This window comes from Phytophthora sojae, assembly GCF_000149755.1.
Source record: "Phytophthora sojae unplaced genomic scaffold PHYSOscaffold_6, whole genome shotgun sequence".
In the NCBI taxonomy this organism is placed as follows: Eukaryota; Oomycota; class Peronosporomycetes; order Peronosporales; family Peronosporaceae; genus Phytophthora; species Phytophthora sojae.
The window spans coordinates 3,185,866-3,200,905 of NW_009258120.1; the positions used below are offsets into that span (position 1 = coordinate 3,185,866).

Below are 15,040 nucleotides of genomic sequence, written 5' to 3' on the forward strand. Positions count from 1 at the left end.
GTGGACGAAGTGGTGCCGGAGCTGGTAGTGCCGCCGGTGGTGGTCGAAGTCGAGGTCGTACCCGAGTTCGTGGTCGAGGTACCAGAGTTGGTCGAGGTCGTACCAGAGTTGGTCGTGCCAGAAGTAGTGGTAGAGCCCGTCGAAGTGGTCGATCCAGTCGTAGTCGTCGAACCAGTCGAAGGGGTCGAGCCAGTCGTAGTCGTCGAGCCCGTAGTCTTTGTGGTAGAGCCTGACGTCGTAGTGGTGGTCTTGCCCGTCGTCGTCGTCGAAGCTCCAGAGCCAGTCGTGACCGTGGTCGTCGTAGCACCCGAAGCCGTCGTGGTGGTCTTGATGGAGCCGCCGGAGCCCGTGGTGGTCGTCTTGATGGTACCGCCCGATCCAGTGGTCGTTGTCGTGATGGTCTCGCCGTTCGAACCCGTGGTCGTCGTCGTCGTAGAGCCCTCCTCGGACGAGGTGGAGCTGCCCGTCTCGCTCGTGGTAGCCTTCGAACCCGTGGTGGAGCTCGAGCCCGACACGTCCAGCTCCGTGGATCCGGAGGACGCCTCCGACAGGGTCTCGGACACGTTGTTGGCCGTGGTCGTCACGGTCGTCGTGCTGCTCGTGGTCGTAACAGCCGTCGAGTTCTTGGCGCTCTGCTGCGTCGTGCTCGTCGTGTTGGACGTGAGGTAGCCGGTGTCCACCACGGTCGTGGACGTCTCGTCATTGCCCGAGCCGCTCGTGGACGTGACGGTGATGTTGCCCAACGCCTCCTGCGTCGAGTCGAGCGAGCTCTGCACCTTCTGGGTGTACGACTTGCGGATGTACGTCACCTTGCGGGTGGTCACGCGCTTGTAGGACGTGCGGATTGTCTTGATCACCGTGGAGCTGGCGAACTTGAGGCTCTGGGCCGAGTACGACGTGGAGCGCACGGCCATCTGGAGCAGGCCCGAGCGCACCAGGTCCAGGCGCTGGCCACACTCGACGCGGCCCGTGATCAGGTTCTTGTCCGTCACGAAGGTGGTCGAGAAGTTGGACAGGCCGTAGACGCTGTCGAACGTGTAGCACTCGAGCAGCTTGAGGTGCGTGGCCACCAGGTCCATGTTGCCCTCGAAGCGCGTGAACAGGCCGTTGTAGGCCGTCTGCAGCCAGGCCCAGTAGGCGCCCGACGTGGCCACAGACGCCGTGACGTTGCGGGCCACGGAGCTCGCGCCCACCGTCACGTTCATGACCACGTTGGACGTGTTGGAGTACGTGGCGTCCATGAGGGCCGACGTCGACGATGTGATGGCCGAGCTCGAGCTCGAGCTGACCGAGTAGTTGGCGCTCACGATGCCGTTGTGCTTGGTCGTGATGGCGCCGTTGCTGTAGTACGGCGTGTAGCCCGTGTAGCCGTTGGTGACGATGGTGCCCTCGCCGTAGGCCACGTTGTCGTTGCTGAAGTTGCCCAGGTACGTGTACGGGTAGCTGCTCACGATCTGGCCGCTGGTGACCGTGGACTTGCCCGAGGACGACGACGTGCTGTTGGACCGGGTGACGACCTTGGTCACCTTGGTGGTCGTCACCTTCTTGCCGTTGACGATCTTGGTGGTCTTGGTGGTCGTGGTCTTGGTGGTCGTCTTGGTGGTCGTCGTGCTCTTGACGGCCGCGGCGTTGAGCGTCGTGTACGAGGCGGCGAACGCGCGGTTGAAGCCCGTGCACATGTCGTTGTTGCTCAGGATCTGCTGGCGCAGCACCTCCGGGAGCTGGTACGTGTACGAGTAGTCCCCGAGCTGCTGGATGTCGGCGTAGTTCCAGTTGTCGCTGCCCACGTAGCCGAAGTACTGGCCCAGCGTCGGGTGCTGCGACGCGTCCACGAGCTCGCCGTCCACCGAGATGCGCATGATGAGCGCCGACTCGGCGTCCACGCCGTCCACGCCGCCGCAGGTCTGCGTGGCGTTGGCGTAGGCCTCAAGGGACTCGACGACCTGCTCGTACGTGAGCGGCACGCCGATGCGGCACAGGTGGTACACGTGCAGGTACATGTCGACGGCCGAGTACCACGAGTAGTACAGCACGTCGCGCGCGGCCGCGGCCGTGGAGAAGGCGCCGCCCACGGCGTCCAGCACCTCGTTGTGCACGCCGTACTGGATGCCCTCGAGGAAGGACGCGTAGTCGCCCGACGAGGCCACGACGCTCTGGAACGTGCCGAAGCTGGCCGCGCTGGGCACGGGCTTGCTGGCCAGGTCGTCGCGCACGATGTAGCCGCAGGTCTCGTCGTCGTCGCACGACTTCTCGTAGGGCGCGCCGCTCACGGCGTAGCCCGTGACGTCCACGCCGTCGAACGTGAGCGTGGCCTCCTCGTCCGTCGAGTTGGGCGCGCCGCCGATGGCGCCGAAGATGCCGCTGCACTCGAACATGTTGCTGCACTGGCCGCTCGCGGCCTGCACGTAGGCCGTGTGCACGTCGTAGTAGGGCAGCGTGAGGCACGCGAAGCGCTCGTCCAGGTCGCGCAGGTACGACTCGTAGGCGAGCAGCAGGCGGCGGTGCCAGCTGAAGAAGGCGCACGAGTACTCGCCCTGCGCCTGGCCCAACGTGTCGGCCGCGATGGCCGAGAACTCGGCCACGGTGCCGTCGGCGATGGCGAGCTCCGTGGCCTCCAGGTACAGCGCCTGCTCGTCGCTCGAAAGCGCGCCCCAGGGCTTGCGCACGCGCGCGGACGAGTCGCAGAACGCGTTGCCGCCGGGCAGGCCGGTCACGTTGCCGGCCGCGCTGAGCACGGTCGGGTAGTACACGTCCGTCGTGGTGGTGGTGGTCTGCGCCGCGGAGGGCGCGGCCAGCAGCGCCGCCCCCAATGCCGCCAACGCGGAGCTGAGTTTCATAGCTACTGCAGCTAGTGTAGCTAGTCCGTCCTCGTCCTCTGGAGTAGAAGGCCAGTTGGGGAATGCCAATGGAGGACAAGCGCACCCGAGGGTAATGCCTCCGTCGTTGTGGCAAATCAGTTGTTGTCCGAGCGGTTGCGCCTGAAGGAGTTCAGCGTCCGGCTCGCGCGTGTCATCACGGTATCTTTTGGATTCGTGCGAGCTCGGACGTGGGAATGAATACCTGTCTTTATCGATCGTGCACCAAGATGATTCGGAATGCTGTGAACCTGTATGAAACAATATCCTATCTGCAATGCAAGCTATGTGTTACTGTGTAAATGGTAAGTGGTACGGTAAATTTTGGCTCGTCTGACGAATAGGAGAAAAATCGGGGAAGCGTCCTAGGGGGTTGGCCGTCATCGCTGGAAGCGCGCCATGGGCTTTCGATGGAGCCGAAAGCTTACTGTTAGTTCATGGTTGCCTCGCGGTTTGCCTTCGGCGACGCCGCTTTCGCCGCCGCCAGCGAGAGATGTCTATCTATCACCTGTGTGCAATGCTGCTCGCGATCTGTGGCTTGGCGCCATCTGGCCAGCGCACGTTGAAGCGAGTCCATCTGTCGGCTGGACGCACAATGGATGCTGCCGATTTTTCGTTGGCCTCGTTTGCAGGTTTGCAGAGGCTGTCCCAACGCACGCACGCTCGAAGGCGCGCCTATAATGGCGATCGGTCAATCGGCGAGGGTGCTCCACAATCGCCACACAGCATGAAGGCACCTCGCTGGAAGCTTGGTAATACGCATGCATGCCATGCGCATGCCGTGGGCTGGGTCTCGATGCGGTGCAATTGCCAGCGCTGCAGAGAGCTCGGAGCCCGCGGCTGCAACAGCGAAATGGTTGGCAAGTTTTCGTCGACTTGGCATTTTTCGCCAGTGCAGTGTACGCTACTGTACATGCGCAATGTGGCTCGCAGCCACCCACCGACACTTGCCCCCGCGGTTGCACACGCTGACTCACGCTAGCCGGCCCGATCTCGGGCCGGAGCGTTGCCGGCGATAGGCTCCGCCCGTGTGGGTGCGAGCGAGTCCCCTTGTGCCACGAAATCAGAGTCCATCGGCCGGATATCGCTGGGCGAGTGCATTGTTGGTTGGTGATCGCCGAACGCCGAAGCTTGGCTTCGAGCCAAACTTTCTGAGCCAAAGTTTTGGATCGGCTCTATTTTCTGAATCGCATTTTGCTGACGGTTCTGTATTTTTCGAGCATACAAAACCCAGTCAAGCGTCCATGCAGAGACGGAGCTGGTGGCTTCAACCTGCACATCGTACTGTATCCACAATGGCCAAGGTTCGCCCACATTACCTATTGTACTTTGTTTTTGATATGTTGTACCACCAACGCCCGAGGCGCGGCGATACATGTGAATCAAGCGCCGCCAAGAAGCCGGGCATGCAGACATCGCCTGCGTTTGCCGGGGACGACAGTCGTTGTCTCGCGGACGGCAGCTGGGGCTTCCTCTCGCAGACTTATGACGCTCCCTCTGCTGCCCGTCGCAGCTTTGCGGCGACGGCGGTCGCCGCGTCGAGGCGAGCCCCGACGATTTGCGCGATGCCACTTAGGCGCGTTCTTAAGTTCCCGGGAGCTGGGACCAGGACGAACGGGACGATACCCTCGTCCGTCAAACCTGATAATTGTAAGCATTTTTAAGCCCTAACTCTCGGGAACTACCGCGAACTACGGTGAAAGAAGAACATGGTCAGATAGCCCTTTCGAAACGTAACAAAGTGGTGCACACTTGGCGCGCATTAGTGAAGAAATGAAGTAGCTAGGGCGAAAGTCCCACGACCACGCGAAAATGATGCGAGACCGGGACAAAACGAGCTCGGAAATAAACCTAGCCCGCTTTCTGAAAGCCAATCAAATCGCTCTATTTCGTCCCGGGACTGGGGACCGGGAACTTAAGAACGCCCCTTAGGCCCTGGTTCAAGCACCTGAACAAGGGCCTTAGGCCCAGTCTTGTATCTCGCGGGATGCGGGATGGGACCAAGAGCTCTTTGTTGCGGGTCGAAGCGGGACACTTTAGGGACGACATCCCCTCTTGTCCCGCTGGGATGTTGTGTGGCGCGGGTCGCGGGATACATATAGTTGAAAGGCAAATGTATCGGACTGCATCTCTAACAATCTGCCAGGGTGCCGGAGGTCCTGGCAATAACCGAACTCGTCCCAATCTCGTCCCGCGAATCGCGCAGTCTTAGCTTCGAGGAAGCGCGCCAATATCCACTCGTTCGATTCAACGCTTTAGATCGCGGAAAGCGGGTGGGTGGTTCCCCACCTCTACGTTTGGGGCATTGACAATATCCGGCGTGCCGGCACTGCAGTACAAAAGGTGACCCTTTGCTACGACTCGAGTGCCGGTGGGTAGCGCACGGCACACTACCGGTATCTGTAGCTAAAAGCCTAAAATTCCCAAGAAAATAGTTTTATGTTTTTTAGAGCATCTTGACCGGTGTTGTTGCTTTTGTTTTTGGTAAATCAGGCGGCAAAGCCTCCGGTTTTAACAACAAAAGCTCCACCAAAGTGCCCCTCGGGCCCCCGGCCACACACAACAAGCGATTTTGAGCTCCATAGGCTAAACTGTGGTGAACTGCGTTCTTCATGCAGATCATAGTGTAGGGGAGGTGTTAAGACCAAGTAGCGCTACTGTACAGAACTTACATTACGAGGGTGCTATTGCGCGAACGTGGCGCTCAGCGCCTTCGCCCAGACTAATGCTTGTTAGTGTGTTGGCAAATCAAAAATGAGACGGTTTCAAACGAAAAGATGCTTACGAACCTAAGTACGAATCGCGATTTAACCGCATCAATCGAAAGCGGCGTGCCTTGTGCTATTGAACGCTCCAAAAGGTTAAGAACTGGCGGAGTGACATTGGTCTAGAAAAATTATCTCCATTTTCGGACCCCCTAAATTCCCGATTTTTTTTGGGGTGTGTGACCTCAATATTTTTTCAATTTTAACGTATCGTATATTATCGGAAAGCTCGCGCTAAAAGCAATCGAATAAGAGTGTTTTTACGCTTTTTACGTGTGCTTTTAACTTTCGAAATGTTGGTGTCCGGTTATTTCCGAAAAATGATTGATTATCTCGAGAACTCTAAATGGTGCCTAAACATCATTTCGTTTGAAACCGTCTCAAATGATCTCCTTTGGCGCTTTGACTCCATCAAAAACTCCAGCAATTATGTCAGAGTTTTTTTCAAGTTGGTAAGAATTTGTTGACACGGTGTTGAACTCATTGAACTTTTTCTGGTATTTTCATTTTAACAAAATTGCCAAACAAATTGTTGACCGGTAGAGATGCTTTCAGAGAATTCCCAATGTTGGCAAATAATATCAATTTCTATTTTTCAAAACACGTCCGTTTACCTATTTAAACCGATTTGATACTCAACACTCAATAGAAACGTCATATCAAGTTCGACATGGCTACAGAAATAAAATTCATAAAAACTCAAAATTTTATCGCGCTAAAATATTTATGTTTTCCCGTCAATTTTCCCAACCGTGTTTAAGCAAACCAAATAAAAAAATTAAAGAATATTAGCTTAGAATCGTAAATATAGATTAGTTGTCAAGTAAACATGACCAAAACAAAACCGCACCAAAAATATATTAGCTGAACATACAAACATTAAGATATCTGAATCGTCGAGTACTATAACGGGGTGCAATCAAGTGTATTCGTTACATGGTGCCCCTGCAAGCCAGCCATCGTTTTTAAAGTCCATCGTAGCTCACGTGAGCCACCGAGGATTTAGGTAGACCAATCTACCCGAGGGCGTAAGATTGATTACAAGTGCTATCAAGTGTGACGGGGTCACACAGCACCTTGCACAGAGGAAGTGCTTCAAGATATTACTATCCAGGTGAAGAGTTGTTCACCAGTTGGGAACGGTATGCTACAAACGAGTAGGTTATATCACTGGCAGATATAAACTTGCCCCAATACAAACTACAAGGTGACTATACTAAAGCCCACACAGTCGCCTCCACGAACAAGAGAGGGCACGAAAGACTCAGGGAGACAGATACTAGCATCAGCACCTGTGAGTCGTTCTCAATGAGGCTGTCCGCGCCGGAAGGAGCACGCCCTGTAAGATGTCTATTTCACGTCTTGAGCGGTGTGAGCCGGACGCTTATCAACATGAAACGCAGCGGCTTCAAGTGCACTGACGACGACCCGTTGTTGCTGCTGCGAGCTGACCAGACCAACCACGAGGCGTCCATGGCTTACTTGCTCGCCGGAAACTCCGCTCACCCCCCAACGCACCAGATCACCTTCCACGATCAGGCGAAGCAGCGCCGGCTAAGCGCCAACGTCTTACTATTTTCGCAAGTCGAAGATCTGGTATGCCAACATCTTGTAAGTTGTATGTAGGACCTTACCCTGATCTCGGCACAAGAGGCAATCATGTGGGAAAAGTTATAGCTGTAACAGGGTTGCACCCACAAGTGGCTACAACTACTTGTACGTCTAACAGTTACGATATCTGGTAGAGGCTTGGATACTTCCTCGAGCTTGGTGTACGAAACATCAACGACTACATATATTTACGACCACCACAACGGATAGTGCGTACACTTTGAATTTCTATTGGCTGAGAACAGCATTCTCTTAGCCAAATTAAGTTAGGCTTCCTCCTACACGTGCGTACACATGTAAGCCGTTGCAGTAAACCACAGTAGTTCTACTACAATAGCTGCGCATTGTTGGGCACATGCGGGCAAGAATAGCCCCAAATAAGTATTCACACCACCACGCTGCTCTGGGTTTAAGCCAATCCAATGAAACGAGGCAATAATTATGGTTAATTTGGGTATCAGTACACCTTTAATACAGCATGTTCACGTGTCAAAGGTCGGCTAACGGGTAATTCCAAATAGTATACAGTACATGTATACTATTGAAATACCTTTAAATACTACAAGATACTCTATTTGGTAGAATATACTATGTATTCAGTTGCATTGATCTAACCTTCAAATATTTAAAATTCGATGTTATTCGTAATGTTTTGTCAAAATATCAATCTTCTTTTTGTTAGAAGTGGGCAGTAATAGGCGGTTGGATTGGCTAAAACTACGCTTCAATTTTAAAAGAATTACCCAAGGTCTTAAAATGGTAATCTAACTGCTGATCTTGTTTTCTGTGAAGTACGGCAATTTCAAAATTTATGCAAGTAGTTTTATGTACAGTTATTATGGTATAATAAGTATTGTGCTCACCACGCATTTTGGCCGCCCGGATATTACCCGTTCTCAAGGGATTTGAGCTCACCAAATCGTGGTCGATATATATATATATATAAATCCCTTGGAACGCACACGGTAGTGTGGGCATTTTGTTCGATTTGTTTATATATCGCCAAGCGCTCGACTAAACAACCAATCACCAGCTTTAGCCCACCCTGCATGCGTGTGGCGCAGCTAAATACCCCCAGCTGGTTGATGTGAGAACCTAACCTGCTCGGGGTAATAAGGAGTAAGGAGGTATACATATAATTATTCGGGGTATATAGAGCATAAATCTCCTAATCTCGGTCGATTTAGCATTGGAAATAGGCAAAATGCGTGGTGATCACAATAAATGTCGTGTGATATCCATATATCAGCATTTTCACAAATTTCACGCTGAAATGGTATACATTCTGTACGGTATACTACAGTTTTCCCTCCCGCAAATGATTATCATCGGAGGATTCAACAACTTGATCGATTATTATTTTAGCCAATTTATCAGGTTAGGTAGCCACTTGATGACATATTTTCGACCAATCACGTTGAATCATGAACTGTTCATGTTAACAAGAGGTTCGAGACTCTGCTGACGGTTTCCCGGTAGGTCCCTCCTGAACCGAATCCTGCGCCAATAAGTTTAAGATTGCACAAGTAGCACTAACGTGGAACCTTCATCTAAATCGAAGACGTAGGCTATCTGGAGACGATCCATTCTTTAGTTTGCGAGCTATAGCCTGAAACTCCCTTGCGCAAAATCACTAACATCCCCAACCTACCCGGGTGGTTAGTAAACCTTCAGCTATATTACGAACCCTTTGTTAACACATTTTAACACGTTAATCAGGGCTCGGCAAAATCTTGGTCCTCAGATCTGAGGGGGTGGGTTTGGCAACATATGTGGATGGGTGGGTTTGGGTGATGGGGTTTTGAGGCTCTTATGACGTCATCACTCTAATGTCCCGCCACAGCCGAGAACGGTATGCAGCCGAGCTAGTAAAGAGCGTTGTAGAGATTCTGAGCATACTAAAATGCTAAGAGTCTAAACTGCGGTTCCGTTGAGCCCGCATCTTTCTCTCACATGCTTTGCCGGGACTAAAGCCACGCTGTTAGCATATCAAACTTAGTATGGTGTCCGACCACTCAGTTTTCAATTTGAACACTTACAAGCACCTCTCCCGCGACCTCGCCCCCCCCCCACCCCACCCTTCCTCCGTTCGTCATGAGCTTCGCTTCGCAGATCGACCTGGTTTCCTACCCCTCCCCACCAAGTGGTTCTCTCCCTCAAGATGGCCCGACCGCATCCCTGCTGCCTCAAGATCCCGATGGCGCCGACGGCACTGGCATCTCTTCCGCCGCATCTGCACCGTCAGATTGGGGGCGGCGGCGGCTTACGTCGCTGCCTCAGGCAACCCCGAGTCCTGCTAAACGTGGAAGGCGCGAGGATCCCGTCTGGGATGATGCCGCTGTCGCCGTCGATGTCATGTTCTTCAAAAAATGCGGGAAGATCATCCACCCGCTGGAAGCGACGCATGTCGAGCCTGTTTGCGATCGCTTCAAGAGAAAGTGTGCCAAGCCTCCTGTGACAAGGCCCATCACCGAATGTTTCCAGCTGGCCCTCGTCCCTTCGAAGCTAATGTCGCTACAACGTCAATTCGCGTTGTGGTTCTACTCCACCGGGATGGCCTTCAACAAGCCAACCACGAAACGTTAACTCAGGCGTTGATGATCCTGAATCTGGGTGCCGTCCTTAAAACAGTCCGAGAGCTTGCGACAACACTCCTGGATGGTTTGTATGGGGAGTTAAAGTTGGTGATCGTCCGCCATGTCCAGGGCAAGAAGTGTACGCTGGCAACCGATGCGTGAACCGACATCAACGGAAAGAGCGTCATCAACTACATATTGGTATGTGGGGAGGGAGCCTACCTTCTGGAGACCGTATACACGGGTTCGATCTCGCAACAGCGCCAGCGTTCTCGCAGCTGACATCAAGCGATTCGTTGAAGCTACGATGTATGCAGCCGTTGCGGCTGTCGTTACGGACAACACGGCCACGAACCAGCTGGTTTTGGCATATTATTGCAGAAGGACTACCCACACATGTTCTTCCACGGCTGTATTTCACATATCATCCACTTGATCGTCAAGGATCTTGTCGCGAGATTGCCACGGCTCAAGACGCTCCAGGAAGACTGTCGCAAGCTCGTCCGGTTCTTCAAGAAGAACGAGCTGCTATGCACGGAGCTACCCCGCCTACAGCAGCTTAAAGGCAAAAGCTGCCTGCGGATACGCGTTGGGGGACAATCTCGAGAAGTGTTTCGTCTCGGTGTTGGAGTCTGAGTTGATTCTGCACGCCTTTGTGAGTGACCGGGACTTCCTTAAGGCGATGACGAAGGAGCAGAAGGCGAAGAGAATAATGGGATTCGACGTCGTACGAGCGAAGGACTTTGTAGCGCAACTGCTCAAAGGGACCAATCTCCTCGGTGTTCTTTCCCGTTTCCAGAAGGTGTTCGAGAGAAACACTCGCCCCATCTCCGACGTTTACAAGATGTTCCTCGACTTACCGCAAACGCTCAAGGAGATACTGAAGTCCATCTCGGAGTTCGGAGTTATCACGGCCTTTCTTCGGGAACGCTTCAACTTCGTCTGCCGTGACGCTCACGGTGTGTCGTATCTTAAGGCCCCCGATATGTGGGAAACACCATGGACCACGGGACCCGCGAGAGTGCCGAGGAGTTCAACGCCAAGTGGAACGGCTCGGACTTGGAGGACGCGACCATGATCGAGTTGATTAAGTTTCAAGCTGCCACACAACAACCTACGTGCCAGATTAAGCTGGTACAGGACAAATGGATCGGGGCCCGCGAGGTTTGGTGCGGCACCCACGGCTTTCCTCTCCTACAAAAGATCGCAACCACTGTGTTCACGCAACGTTTCGGTGCACAAGCTCGTCCACTCGCAATTGCGCAACCGCCACAAAGAGGCAAGTGTCGCGAAGCTGGTGTTCATCTTCTTTAATATGAAGAATCTTACTTGGAAGACTTGGAGCTGCCGAATCTGGTGGAGGAACTCGCTGAGCCCGACGGTGAAAGTAGCAGCAGCAACAACCAAGACAGCGACTTTGAGTATTATTAAGTAATAACGGAAATTTCCGAATAATACCCCGGGTACTATTTATTAGTACCCCCCCCCTATTTTCAAAAGAAATACTTCTCCGGTCCGGAAAAGAATTAACAGTTAGGTTTTTTTCACAAAAAACCTCAAACCATCTCGATGTATGATTGGTCGAAGTACCCAGCTATGCCTCTATGTACCACACTTCATTGGACAAAACTCTAACATCAGTGATTTGTATGCAAAAAACCTCAAACACGATTGGCTCTGTTTCTGGCCTTGGAATATTGAACTTTTTACGACATTATATCACAGGAATAAGCTCTCTTTCCGCTTTCTCATGTGTATTTCCAAGTTCTAATCTGATCATTTTTGATGGCGCAGCGAATTTAAACCTCAGACCTGTGGAAACTGATTGTTTAAACGGCCCGATAACTACCTTAAAGGGCGGGAAAATGGATTTATCAAAAATACTACGTGATACACCGGATCCAGAGCTTAAATTTAAGGGTAGCTACAGCTCTCTTGGAGTAGTAGAACGCAAGATATAGTCTGATCAGAGGACTGTTAATTCTTTAGCGGACCGGAGAAGTATGCTAAATTATGGATATTACACAGTATTTCATACATAAACATGCTTTCGACAATAAATTTATAAAGATATACTTGATCTTTGTATGTAAGTATCATTGTAACCCTGGGATACACATTGGGTTACGTTTTAGAGGGTACTATACGGGTAAGGGGTATTATTCGGGAATTTACGTTAATACAAGTCTGAGTTTTTGTGAACATTGACTTCTATTTTATAGTTAGTTGCCTTTGCTATATGATGGCCGCTTATCTCTCAGCTTGGACCTTGTCCACTTTGCCGCTTAGCCAAATCGGTGACCACTTTGAAAGCAAAATGAGTGACCACTTTGACGATTAGCCAATCAAGGACCACCCTGGCCCTTAGCCAAATCTGGGACCGCTTTGGCGTTTATCCAAATCAGCGACCATTCTGGCGAGCCAATTGTGAACATGAGGTTTATCTTATGCTTTGCGCTGATGCAAAGTGATGGCCATCCTGGTCTGCCTCCTGCTTACGTCTTATCGGATATGAAATCTAGTACAGACGTCCGGTATAGTATCTACCAGCAGGTCTGGACCGCGTCTGGCGACCCCATCGCCAAAACCCGAGCGTAAACGCGACGAATCTGAAACGTATCTCCCCCCAGGTCGGTCCTGCAATAATTAATATTTAACAAAAACGCATACTAGCGGGAGAGCCGGTCGCCTGGTAGAAAGGCCTCCCCCTCTTCTCGTTCAACCAGTGCCTGGAAAAAATATATTATAACAAATAGTAATGATATTTTCTTACCTCATTTATTTATTATTGCTATATTAAAGTACCCTGTATTAATGATACTGAGCGTCATTTATTTTTTGTATGGCATAGTTAGTTCTTCATGTTTTGAACGCATTGTGCACAAACATCTTGTTTTTATTAATAGTAATAGTGAGATCTAGTGTTTTTCTGGGGCCCATCTTGTCCAGTGATTCTAGAAGCGTCTCCCGTCGACTACAGCTTTATTCTGCTCATTCAACAACTGAAGACATCCTCCCCAGCCCCCCCTTCCCCTCTCCGTTTGAAGCCAAGCCCAAGAACTCCGACGTCTGCCGCGCTTTCTTCTCCTCCATGCCTGACTTCTACTTCAAGTGCAAGTACTGTGGCGCGGTACGCCGCCAGAATGTTTCGCGTGGCTACGGCAATCTCGTCAGCCACTTGAAAGACAAGCACCCCGGCTACGAGGCTGATTATCTCGCCCAGGCCAGCTCCATGACCGGGAACCTACACTCCTACGGCTTCGTGAGCGACAAAGTCGCGAACGTGTACCACTGGCTGGAGTGGGTGGTTGACCGCAACATGCCGCTGTCTGAGGTGGACCACCCGCTCACGCGTTCGATGTCGCGTCTCAAGCCCATCTCCTCCAAGACGCTGAGAAAGTACCTCGCTGCCACGACCAAGGCTGTCGAGAAGGCCATCGCTTCGGTGATGCCGCCCGACTTTGGCGTCATGTTCCACGGGTGGACGTGCTTTGGAGAGCATTACGTCGCTGTTATCGCCGTCTTTTGGCTTAACGGCGAGGTGCACTACGTGGTGTTGGCTGTAGCCCCTCTCGACGAGGCCGACCAAACGGCAGAGTCATACTGTGCTTTCACTCGGAACATTTTGGGTAGTTTTGGCCTATCAGTGGAGGCGCTGAAGTTTCTGTGTGGCGACAACTGCGCCACCAATCAGCGAACGGCTACGCTTCTCGGCGTTCCATTGGTGGGTTGTGCTTCCCATCGCTTCAATCTGGCGACAAAAAAGTTTTTTGCCGAGCACGACGACCTGGTTGGAGCGGTGAGCGAGCTGATGGCGGCGCTGCGCACCCCAAGAACCGCGCCGAGCTTAGACGACACACGGGTCTGGCGCCGCTGAGGGCGAACGCAACGCGGTGGAGCTCGACGTTCACGATGCTGGAACGGTACGTGCTCATCCGCGATGAGATCAAGCGCGTGGACGCCATGTACGACCTGGTGCCAAAGTCAGCTGCGCATCGCCGGATTGTCGCGCTGACGGAGACACTCAAGACGTTCAATAGCGTATGCAAGAAGCTCCAGGAAGACACCCTCAGCATGAGCGCCGTGCGCGTCCTCTTCGACAAGATGGCGGAGATGTTCCCCATTACAAGTTCGTACCTGTCACCGGATGCCAGCATCATTCACTCTCCGGTGTTTGAGAGAGCTGTCGTAAAGGTAATCATGTTGCGGGTGTTTTGCTAATGTTGCGCTTAATACTAATATTGCTGTATGTTACACTAGATTGCTGGGAAGTGCGAAGCCGAGCTGACGCCAGAAGAACTGGACGCGGTGGCTCCGTTTGAGCTCAGCTCTGCGGCGAACGTACCCGCCGCCAGCACGCAGCAGCGCGCGCGCACGCGGACCCAAGCACGCAGCGGTCCCGAAGACTTCGCAACCGCGCTGCTGCGCTCCGACGATGTCCCTGCGGAAGCTGGGCCACGCTACAGCCCTCTCGTCAGGGCAATTCCACCGACCAGTAACCGCTGCGAGAGACTCTTCTCGCAGTGCAAACTTGTGATGACGCCGCAGCGCTCGTCTCTCCTCCCTATCAACTTTGAGATGATCGAGTTTTTGCGTGCAAACCGTAAGTACTGGGATGCCCACACTCTAATGGGCATTGAAGTTGCTGATGCTGATGATTAGTTGCGGTAATGGCAGCTTTAGCTCAATAAAATACCTATTGAGCAGTTCTTTATTATTGCTATGCGCTTTCACCATTTATTTAATATTGTTGTAGGACTTTGGGCATCCATTACTTTATTGTAATGTCCGAGCACTGCGTTCAACCATACAGCATTTTGGTATCGCCTTCACGGACGCTGTGCCCATGTCGGGAGCCCTACCGGCTGATGAGGCCAATGCCAACGAGCTGCAGCAAGCTGTGGTAAACGTGATGACCCGACGCGCTAGCACAAGACCACACAATTCGACAAAGCAGTACAAGAACAAGCAGGACAACTTGAGCAGGTGGTGCACTGACAGGAACTTCTTTGATGGGTCACTGGTGTACGAGTCGAAGCTAGTAGACTATATCGATAATTTTGTGGTACCCCGAGGAAACCAGCGAATGAAAAACGCTGACGGAAGCGCCGTTCGGCTAGGGTATGAAGCCGTGGACGCTTATGGCAAGGCTATAATCGATTTACATCCGTTTCAAAAGTCTATTGGTATGCATCAGCACTCCCACACGCGTGGCAAAGCCCTAAAAGGCTTA

At 52.4% G+C, this 15,040-nt stretch overlaps 2 protein-coding genes across 2 annotated transcripts; both read left to right on the forward strand.

The window, feature by feature from the left end:
* Window positions 1-10,806: 10,806 nt before the first annotated feature.
* On the forward strand, window positions 10,807-11,121 carry PHYSODRAFT_303263 (hypothetical protein; the record flags this gene model as incomplete). Its single annotated transcript, XM_009533018.1, has 1 exon — window positions 10,807-11,121. One exon carries the CDS (start codon window positions 10,807-10,809, stop codon window positions 11,119-11,121), a length of 315 nt encoding a protein of 104 aa, XP_009531313.1.
* Window positions 11,122-12,898: 1,777 nt separating this feature from the next.
* Window positions 12,899-14,469, forward strand: PHYSODRAFT_335595 (hypothetical protein; the record flags this gene model as incomplete). The annotated part of the gene is made up of 3 exons (XM_009533019.1): window positions 12,899-13,531; window positions 13,612-14,001; window positions 14,068-14,469. The coding sequence occupies 3 exons, from the start codon at window positions 12,899-12,901 to the stop codon at window positions 14,467-14,469; spliced, it is 1,425 nt and encodes a 474-aa protein (XP_009531314.1).
* Between the last annotated feature and the right edge of the window lie 571 nt (window positions 14,470-15,040).